The sequence below is a fragment of the Myxine glutinosa genome, chromosome 1 (assembly GCF_964187855.1).
Source record: "Myxine glutinosa chromosome 1, kmMyxGlut1.1, whole genome shotgun sequence".
NCBI lineage: Eukaryota > Metazoa > Chordata > Myxini > Myxiniformes > Myxinidae > Myxine > Myxine glutinosa.
The window spans coordinates 89,721,492-89,732,797 of NC_136261.1; the positions used below are offsets into that span (position 1 = coordinate 89,721,492).

Here is an 11,306-nt window from a genome sequence, read left to right on the forward strand (position 1 = left end):
GACTAACAGGGTTGGCGGCAGGAAGGGCATCCGGCCATAAAACATTGCTTCAAAAAGGGGACCAAGGTGCCCAAGAAAAGGCCAACCCCTGCTCTGTGGGGAAAAATGGCATCTAAAGGTGGTTCCTCTTGAGGACGTTCAGTCATTCAAACTCCCGGGTCTCACTATCAGCCGTGATCTTTCTTGCGCAAACCACATTTCGAAGTTGGAAGACAGACGCCAACTTGGCATTCTCCGTCATGCAAAGTACTTACTTGGCACACCTGAACTCCTATCGATCTGCAAGGCCTCATCTGCAGCTTGACGGAGTACTGCTCTCCCTTCTGGGCTGGCTCCCCTGCCTCACACCTTGCTCACCTTGATGCACATGGAAACCAAGGCCTTCAGGATATTGGAATCTCCCACGATGAAGCGCAATCTATGGGTCTATCACTATGACATCACAGACAGTTTGGTGGTCTCTCTGTCTTCTACTGCCTCCTTTCTGGTCTTTTTCACCCTCTGCTCTTTCCATACTAGGTCCCCCCAGGTTTCTGCAGGGCTCACACAGTCCACCATCAACCCCTTTCTGGTCAAACTACCTAAATCCAGGATCACTGTTCACGTCCACTCATTTGTTCCTCTTTCTTCTGCCTGTGGAACCAACTTCCACATTCTCTTCAATGTCATTCTTCCCACCAGGTCTCCAAGACAGCTGTTCACCACCAACTCAGATCATTCCCAATCCAAACCCATGATCTTTTCTACCCTTGTTAACCCACCCCAATCCCTCCTCCTTCCAAATTTCCTGTTGTCTCTCCTGTACTCTGTATGTATCTTGTCCACTCCTGCACCTCATTTCTCCCCACACCCATTGTTTGTCCAATCTTGGCCTTCAACTCTGCTGTTGGTGTTTCTCGCCTCTCTCAACTGTTCCTTTTGTCTTGTTCTGTCCTGATCCATCCATTGTACGAATTCTAGCTTTTCAACGAGCATCGACTATATACACAAAAAACTATGCACAATTGTCTCTAAGCTGTTCCAAGCTAAGCTACCCTGTGATAAGCTACTCTAAAGCTAAGCTAAGCTATACTAAGCTAAGCTACCCTGTGCTAAGCTACTCTAAAGCTAAGCTACCCTGGGTTCAAATCTCGACCAAGCTATAAACTGTCATCCCGGTGTTTCGCAGGCAGGGTGAGGCATAAATCTGTGTCGTCGCTCGTATGGACGTTAAACTGGTGTCCCATTTGCTTGTATTAGTTGGTGGACATTAAAGATCCTACCTAGTCCTTCACAAAGAGTGGGCAAGCTATTGCGGGCACTTTGGCCAAATTCCTGCTCTAACCGGCAGAAAAAAGCGGCACAGTCACGCCCTCAGCAATACGATGCAACCAGAAGCATATGCTGCATATGAAAGGAAAGGAAAGGATCTGCAATGTGAAACATAAGCTTGTTTGGAGTGAGAAGGGTGAGGGTTGCTTGCGAGGGCAAAAAGAAGAGAGCCAGAGAATGTGTTTAAAACAAAATATAACACGATCTAACTAATTCTTTAAAAAATACTGTTAAACTTATTTCCATGAATCCACTGTGTGCATAGCAGCAAAACCTAAAAATGATATTGAGTCATGAGTATCAATATCATTCTCAGGTCTCTGCAATCATTTGGTTCCTGGAAATTAGTTTACAATCACTGCAAGGGGGAGCATGCACTTGCTGATGGAAAACGGTTTTGAAATGCATCCTAACTGGCCAATCTGTGTTACTCGAAACACCCCGCTACCTACAAGAGCAGCATGTTATTATCCTCATTATTATTGCCAATTATTATTACTATTCTTCTTCTCCTTTAACGGCCACAATTGTTCCCACGTTCTTGTGGGGTTGGCCGGTGTAAATTTGGGCCCAAGTCCTTCATGAACTTCCGGGTGTCTTCTGATACCTCAGGGAGATGGATGTCCCTGCTTTGCATAACCCCAGGTCACCTGTGAGCAAGGTGTAGTACCTGTCAGCCCCCCTTACCAGGGTAACGATCTGCAGCCATGCCCGAGGAGACTCAACATCATCATCCTTCATGAACCGACAGACCAGGCCTGACATGACTAAGCTTAGGACAGGAATTTGGAATTTTGACATGGTAATATTTTTTATTAATACAGTATTATCATTTTGTAATAATGGGAATATTATGAATATGCCAATTATTATTTATTATTACGGGTTCTGCAGCATCACTCGCAATACCCTCTCCCACCACCACCGGAAGCGGCGCTACACGGTACACATTTACATAGCGAATTTGGGTCGGCTCCACATTCGGAACACCTGAGTGTTGGGGGAACCAAGCAGCTACACCCTTAGTCTTATGACCCTTAGTCCCTCTGGTAAGTTTGGTTGAGATTGGATACGTAATGACCGAATGCATCAGCCACAGACATACAGAAATAAATAGACAGACAAACATCAAGTTGCATATTTTAGTATGATTTTGGCAGGTGAATTCAGGTGCCATTAAATGAAAAAAGTTTTTTCTATACAAGATTGAGACTCATGGAAGAGAGAGGTGATGGAAGGTAAAAAGGCAACGACTGACAGAGACAGAGAGATAGAGAGAGATAGAGAGAGATAGAGATAGAGATAGAGATAGAGATAGAGATAGAGATAGAGAGAGAGAGAGAGAGAGAGAGAGAGAGAGAGAGAGAGAGAGCAGTGGGGCAACTGTTGCGGCAGTGGGTCGATACTTCATGGCATCAGCTCCATTGGGACAACTACATGTTAGCATCCAAAGAAGCCAGAGACTTTCCAGGTTGGAACATCCATCCTTTACCTACTTGAATGATCATGCTTACCACGCAACCCACTAAGAGGAGCTCCAGGGGGCTCAGTCACGTGATCACCTCTCAACCAGGGGGCTCAATAAAAGTGCCAATATCACATTCCCAAATTTCATCACATGTGGCCAAGGGGCATGAAACTCCCTCAAACTCTGAGAAAGCATGAAGATCTCGTTATATTACAGCGATAGTGAGCACCTGAAAAAAGGTGAGTTATTTACACATGATGTAATTCCTAGAAACAAGCTCGTCAGGATGCTTAATGTATAAATGCTTTGCTGCTCTCTCGGATGGCCTCATAAGCCATTCTGGCTGGGTCGGATTGATTGCTAACGTTGGACTATAAACAGGCTTGGGTGATTTCATTTAATCGCATCGACTGATTTTTATGTCTTTTATTCCAACTGTCAGTTGTTTTTGTATGAATATGGAACCAAAATGTTACATTATACAGAGTATTTTGAAGGGTTCCAATGCATGTACTGAATGGTTCTAACCGTGAGTGGGAATGAGCATTACTTTAAATGGCAAAGGCACATATTTTCCAAGAGTCTTGCCAAAGGAAGAAACTTGACCAAAATACTTATTTAACCCATTCACTGCATGACTCGACAAGTGCAGAAAACTTGATGCAAACAACATGTGGCTAAGAGTCATTGGTAATAAATGGGCCTCCTGATTTTTTTTTTTTAACGATGCAAAGGAACAAAGTGAGACAAACAAGGAATTCCATTACAGAGGGATATGAAAGAAAATAAGCGGCCATTAACATATTGCACACGTAAGGAGTTGGGGTGGAGTATAATGATAGAAAATAAGATCGAGAAAAGGGAGGGAAATGAGTGAAGTGAGGAGGGAAAGAAAAGGGAACACATGGAGATGTAAGAGCCAAGGAGGGTCGGAGTGGGGTTGAGTTAATAAGGATACTGGAGGAGAAGTGCGGCAAAAATGCCATATTTGTTGCAGAAAATTTTATGTACCATAGCCCTTAGTACACTTACTGTTATTATCATCGATATACCATATTTTTGACAGTTTCTGTGTTGCTGAAGATTCTCCTGGCTAGGGTTATGCTATGCTGCATGGTTTGTCATGGCAGGAATTTGGAATTTCTTCAAGGTGCTGGAGATAACTCACGTACCCTTTCACAAAGTCATGGTGAGATATATTTACCATCAACAAACAGTGCTGCAGAAGAGTCCTCGTGCTTAACATTCCCCTGATGGATGGCACATACATTAATGCGTTGCCCAGCATGTGAAGCACCAGGGTGACAGCTTATACCTGGGATCGAGATTCGAACCCAGGCTAGACAGCTCAAAGGGAACGGAGTGTACCTCTAGGCTATCATGCGAGTCCCACGCTAAGTGTCTCAAACATTAAGAATCATTGCAACAGTATTTGCAATTCTGTCAAGATGATAATGAAGGTATATGCTCTGACGTGTCAAAACCAACATGCCTGAACTAAAATACAAGTTGGTTATAAAAACAGCATCATCGTTTCACAGTTTCCATACCCATACACATTCAAGTCCTCGTCATATTTTCTTTACATTTTTCTACTCGTGACCTTTGCCTTTATTACGTGGGACCATTGTCTTTAGTGTCATGGCAGCGGAGGCACAACATCTTTGAGAGTGAAGTTATTTGGATCGAGGTGTCGAACTGCCAATACCAACAGCTATCACTTACTTGAGGACATAAAAAAAATCCCACAACACCCTTGGAAACGAGTAGACACTTGTGTGTCAATACTCCGATAGACTTCCAAAATATTACCCTAATCTAATGGGGAGAGGTTGAGTGCTTGTGTGAGACGAGGGGCAGAAGGAGAGTGAGCACTGCATCAGCAATATAGTGCCCAGGTAATGATTCAAATGGCAGAATTTAGGTCCTCCATAAATGAATTATGGATTCGGATGCAAATAACGTTAATCTACTATAAAAGAAAACACTCCTGAAGTAGAAGTTTGTTGCAATAGGATTATTTCAATGACAACAACTTGGATCTTGTATCATCCCTGCGGATTTTATGAGTAACAATACAGCTATTTAACAGTACGGATCAATGTGAAATATCAAATCGCATCAAAGTTTATTGAAGTGAAATAAAGGCAGGAGGGGCCTAAAGAAGGATGGATGAAAGGAGAGCAGGAAGTACACTATTATGACAACTAAACTTCATTTTGCATAAAACAACAGATCAACATTCAAACACGCTCAAAACACCTACCTTTCCGTGTCCCTGTGTCTATTGCACTTGGTGTTCCTGAATTTGGACTCCGTCTCACTCCGAGCTGTGCTGCTCCAGGCCTCGATCCTCCTATTTCTCGTCGTGCAACAGCAACGGCTATCCCCACAGGAGGATTGCGGCTTTCTACTCCAGGTCCTTCTCCAGCTCCTCTCAAACCCCTATCAACCCCAGTGCTCACCAAACTACCAGGTTCTCCGGCTCGAATTTGGGCCAATCCTCCAAACGGTCCACGAGCTGTGATCCTTGATTGGTCATAATGGAACAGGCCTTTAGGGTCAGGAGCATCACTAAACAACAGCTGTGGTGGCCAGACCCCTCCCCGTCGTGATTCATTACCAATTTGCATCCAGCGCTCACCATCTTGCCCGCTCCATGACTCCTCTGACCCCTGGCAATGTTTCCCATGCTCCGGAGGACGACCGAAGTCTTGAGCCCCAGTCTGTCGAGACTTGGGCAGTTGCAAGCGATCCATTTCGGCCGTTCGGGAACTTTGGCTGACCTCATTGCCTCGAACATCATGCCGAAATTCTCTTTCGGTCTCGGTCCCTTTTTTCTCTTCTGAGCGTGCAGTTCGATCCCATCCCAAGCCTGATCCTGCCAGGCCATGCAGTAAGTTGCATGATTGAGACGGTGCTGCAGGTCTCTCAGACCGGCTGCTTGGCCCTTGCTTTGGTCGTATTTCATCTTGTGTGGTCCTTTCCAACCTTTGTCCACCAACTACCTGTGCTGGACTGGTCCTACCAGGCCTCGCCAGGCCCGTCTTCAGCTTTGCGTCCCCATGAGGCCTAGATAAATCCAACAAGCCAACATTCTCACAGATGCCCTCTGACCTACGGCTACCCCTCTCTGATCCCCAGGTTGTTACCCCATTTGCTCTCGATCTGCTTGGCACTCGCCCTGGTGCACCTACGTCCCAAGACTGTATTCTGGAACCACACGATGATGATGACACAGGCGTACCAGAACCTGCAGGGAACGAGCATTGTGGACGAGAAGCAAGGTCTGCAGACATGAATGGAGAGAGGGCCAAACTTGCTTGGATGTCTGTGTAAGTATAGGAGAAGGGAAAGGATTCAGAGGAGGAAAGGGTGAAAGGAATGAGAAGAATGCAAAGAATGCAGTTTAGGTTACACCAATGCCACTTGTGAAAGGTTTTTAGAAGTGAAATTCTCAGATTCACAGATCTGCCGAATTTTTCATGGCAACCACAAGTTAACAAGCAAGTGAACAGATGAACATGCTGTCTGAAAGCTTCATATATACAACCTACCCTTGTGATCATCATAAACTCGAGAAGGCAGCAGCTGGGAAACCAGGGGGCTCGTAGCTTTAAGCCGTTCCATAGGCAAACCTGAGGGGAAGATTGCTCCCGCAAAACAGGGGTATCCTGAAAGGATGGGGAGAAGGTGGTTAAAAAAAAGTGAGGTGAGGTGTTCATCCTTTTATCGGATTTTAGTTGTTAATTAAGTATCAGTGAATGGTATGTCTGTTGACACAGTTCAAAAACTTCCCATAGCGAAACAAGACAAATCTCTCCGATTTATGTACTCCATCAAGCCTCGTTATGCTACCAACACACTTTAATGGTACAGTCCACTTGCGGTTCACCTTCACGTGGTGGAGTCGTCCATAGTTGAGCCAATGAGGGGTGAGCTGAACTAGCTGATGGAGGTAGCGTTAGAAAGCTGCCAATATAGGCAGGAGGGGGACATGAACCAGGACTCGCTGAAAAAGAAAGGAAGAGGTGCATATGAGGTGAATGCAGATGTTTGAGTTTAAATCCAAATATTTCTCCATCTTAATTTTGGGAGGGCAAAGGAAAAAAACAATGGCTTTAAGAAAAATCGCTTTCTTCTTCGCTTTTTCTGAAGAATCTTGGTTAAAAGCTCAAAAAAAACATGTTGGTTTGAGGAAGTATTTGATGAAAAGTCAGAAATATAAATATTCACGATACAAACACAATAAGATGATGAATAATCCGCTGTAATATGCACCATGTCCTTTACCGGATTGTTTGAAGGTGGGGAGGCGCGAGGCTGGTACGCTCGTCTGCCCGCACGGTGAAGCAACGCGACCGGTCCGCTGTGCTTCCCTGACCATCGCTGGGGTCCCTAAGTCATGGGAGCCCATGACGAAGCGAAGATGGGGAATTAAGTCAGGGAAGTGTACGCATGATCAACCAGACACTGCAAGAAGAAAGTTGGAAAAATGGATGTCAAGGGGAATACTTTTCGAGACAATGATGTTTCGTAGGGAGGGAAGGGAATGAGAGGAGAGGTAAGGGTGAGGGTGAGGAAGAAACTAACCGAAGGCGAGGTTGAGTCAGAGGGTGGGTGGTGAGAGAGTGAAAGCGAGATTTAGCGGCAAAGCTGCAGATCAGCCGGAGCTTTTCCATCCCGGGTAATACGAAACTTCTCTGCCCGTCCTTCCCACTCATTACGTGGCCCCATGCCATTCCTATGGAGTGGTTACTTGCGGCCCAAAAGGATACATCAAGTATGATGTGACCAAATTTCCTCTCCGAGGATGCTGACGTCTCCAGTAAAGTGATATGCCAGTTCGAGAATCGGCCATGTTCTTTCAGACGTAAAGTCCATAAGATTGCGTCGGAATTCAAACCGGGTACCTTATTATAAGCGACCAGATGCCGTGCTCATTGCGTCAATGCGGAGGAAAGGGAGGGGGGGAGCTTTTAGCGGCACCATCTCCAGACAGCTCAGGGAAAAGGCGCAATGCGCCAGTACAGTGTAAAAATGCTGCGAGGCACGACGTGGCGGCACGACGAGGCCCGGAGAGGAGTAAAGTGCAGATTACATACAACAAGCTCGTACCGACACGAGGCCCTGGAGGGTCAGCGTCTGGAGGCTCGAGGGATTTTCATACTCCAGCCTTGAAACCGGTGGGCAGTTCTCACTCGCTTGTCCTGTCTCCCACCCGACGTGCCTTGCGCCCGCTCGGCTGAAATAAACACTTTCGCAGCAAAACCAACCGCTCCCTGTGCCGACTCTCTCCCGCCCTCTCGTTTCCGAAAACAGCAACCCAAATACCACCAGTTCCCCTATCGAATACCGTACTTGCTCGAGAGATCACACAACAAGTATTTGCTGTCAATCACCAACACGCGTCCACAAACCACCTGGCTCCATGTAGAGTATACCATGTTAGATTTGTAAAAGGTCCTACTCTGACTGAGGTTAGAATTGTGAAGCCTAACGCCACCTGCTTATGAGGTTTTCTTTATTGGTCTTGAGACCGATACCCGGTGGAATGGGTAGTGCTGATCAGGAGATACTGTTTGTTGAATGTTGTGCTTCAGAGGGGTTGTTATGCTGACTATCCAGTCCTAGTCCAGTCTCCTGTTGGTTGTTATCTACATCTGCAGGTTTCAGAAGGTGGAACAGAGCCCTCCCTGGTCTCAAAGTATCCACGTGTGTGTGTGTGTGTGTGTGTGTGTGTGTGTGTGTGTGTGTGTGTGTGTGTGTGTGTGTGTGTGTGTGTGTGTGTGTGTGTGCAAGTTTCTGTTGTTTGCTGCTATTTCCACACATGCATGAGCTTCAGGAGATGGATTGGAGACCTATCAGGTCTCAAAGTATCCACCTCCAGCTGTGTATGTATGTGTGTGTGTGTGTGTGTGTGTGTGTGTGTGTGTGTGTGTGTGTGTGTGTGTGTGTGTGTGTGTGTGTGTGTGTGTGTGTGTGTGTGTGTGTGTGTGTGTGTGTGTGTGTAATAATTGTGTACATAATATGTAAAATTAAAAAATACCAATCCCCTCCTGTAAGTGTAAGGCTGTTCTTCACCCTTTTCTAAACGAGTGTTTCCCCCTATGGCTAATGCTCCTGTGCCCACATTTCCTGCAATGTAGAGAGACGTGTTACCTCTGCGGGCAAGCTCGGGCTTTACGGGCGCTATAGTCTGACCCAAAATTACAAATTGCCTGGTGTCAAGCTTAGGGGTGTGATCACCTTCCCCTCATGAAGACCTTTTCTTTTCTACCACCGCCACTCTTCTGCCATACTGACTGAGGCGCCACCGGTGAGACTCCAAACCTTAGACCAGATCGCAAGGAAGAATGTTGCCTCTTTATCTCCTGGACTACTGGATTTATTGGTTATTTGTTCGATTTTTCCTTTGAGCTCAAGGTGTTACCCTCAACCCAGGGTTGACCCGCCAGACCGTCCGCTGCATGCCAAACAGCCATTATGCGCGGCGCCTCGAGACGAGGCGTGGTGCGTCACATGTCCTCTCACCGCGCGCTCACCCGCGGAAACGAAAATGTATGAAAAACACAAACTTGGCTTATTTGGAGTACGATCAATAGTGAGTGGAATTTTTTTTTTCGAAACTCTCATGTGGCCAACAAGGTGCAAAACATCCCAAACGGCAGGCGTGCCCACCCCTTCCCTCCCTACATTATTTATTTATTTATATATATATATATATATATATATATATATATATATATATATATATATATATATATATATATATATATATATATATATATATACATATATATATATATATATACATATATATATACATATATATATATATATATATATATATATATATATATTATATATATAATATATAATATATTAAATATTGATATTAAATATTAAATTAATATATATATATATATATGTATATAATATTATATATATATATATGTATATATATATATATATATATATGTATATTATATATATATATATATATATATATATATATATATATATATATATATATATATATATATATATATATATATATATTATATATATATATATATATATGTGTGTAAAAAAAAATATATATATATATGTGGGTAAAAAAATATATATATGTACATATATGTAAATATATATATATATATATATATATATATATGTATATATGTATATATTTGTAAAAAAAAAATATATATATATATATATATATGTTAAAAATATATATATATATATTTGTAAAAAATAGTATATATATATATATATAATGTAAAATATATATATATATATATATATTTATATACATATATATATATATATATATATATATATGTATATATATATATATATATATATATATATATATATATATATATGTAAAAAAAAATATATATATATATATATATACATACATATGTAAAAATATATATATATACATATGTAAAAAAAAAATATATATATATATATATATATACATATGTAAATATATGCATATTTATATTATATATATATACATACATACGTACATACATGCATACATACACACGTGTGTGTGGTGTGTGTGTGGTGAGGTGGTGTGGTGTGGTGTGTGTGGTGTGTGTGTGTGATGTGTGTGTGTGTGTGTGTGTGTGTGTGTGTGTGTGTGTGTGTGTGTGTGTGTGTGTGTGTGTGTGTGTGTATGTAGCCGGCAATTGACGGGTGCTGTAATTGCCATCAATGACGAGGTATCTTATTCGCTGATGATGTAACGATGGACACAATACGATTTTCAGCATCGCCAGGTCTACCTCACGCTGCGTCCGGCCGTGCAGAATGCCGCGGTTCCCGAGTCTTCCGCATCGATCCTCCGTGCGGTTCCGCGGGAGCCTCCTGCAGGGCTCGCGACCCCGCCAGGCTCAACGCACGTGGGTGTAAAGGTCACGGCGACGAGTCGGTGAGAATAAACATGCAGGACGTTCGTTCCCACGCGACCTATGGCGTTTACACGTGGCGCCGGCATGTCCGAGATGCACAAGTCGCTTCGGACAGAAAGAAGCGTTCGAGGGTCGGTGCTCGGCGACGGGACAAAGTTTACCCTCGAGTCGCTTAAATGCGCGAACCGCGCAACGATCGCAGGGTCTCACTCACCTTGCGGGATCGACCGAGGGTCCGAGCAACCATCAAACGGCCGAGGGTTGGCGGGTCTCATCGGATGCACGATCGCACGACGAAGGATCGATGGGTCCCCGGTTACTCCCTCTCTCTCGGTTTCGGATTCTATGTGCGTCGATGGAGGGAGAGGCGCGGAGCGGAGACGGGGCGGCGGAGGGAGGGTTTGGAGGGAGGGGGAGGGGTGGAGGGAGGTAAACACGGATCTTTCCCCCGAGCTGGAGAAATTGAAGCAATGTGTGTGAGCGAGTGCGGGCTCGACTGTGCGGGTGGAGGGAGAGTGCGGTGGGAGTAAGTGGGAAGGTTTCGGTGGTCCGAGGAGGAGGGAGGCGGGGTGGGGGGGGGGGGTCAGGGTGACTTATGT

At 44.2% G+C, this 11,306-nt stretch overlaps 1 protein-coding gene across 5 annotated transcripts in view; it reads right to left on the reverse strand.

Moving 5' to 3' along the window:
* LOC137425954 (uncharacterized) overlaps window positions 1–11,076 on the reverse strand; it is a 153,570-nt gene extending 142,494 nt beyond the window's left edge. The window contains exons 1-5 of one of the 5 annotated variants that reach the window (XM_068114673.2): window positions 10,922–11,076; window positions 7,073–7,177; window positions 6,675–6,791; window positions 6,337–6,453; window positions 5,046–6,110 (exon numbers count right to left, since the gene is read on the reverse strand). In XM_068114673.2, the coding sequence (XP_067970774.2) occupies window positions 5,046–6,110; window positions 6,337–6,453; window positions 6,675–6,791; window positions 7,073–7,177; window positions 10,922–10,982 (1,465 nt within the window). In that variant the 5' untranslated portion in view covers window positions 10,983–11,076. Of the gene's footprint in view, window positions 1–5,045; window positions 6,111–6,336; window positions 6,454–6,674; window positions 6,792–7,072; window positions 7,253–7,557; window positions 7,575–7,897; window positions 8,506–10,921 lie in introns of those variants that run through there. The other 4 variants (XM_068114697.2, XM_068114678.2, XM_068114684.2 and 1 more) reach the window with 4 other exon arrangements.
* Between the last annotated feature and the right edge of the window lie 230 nt (window positions 11,077–11,306).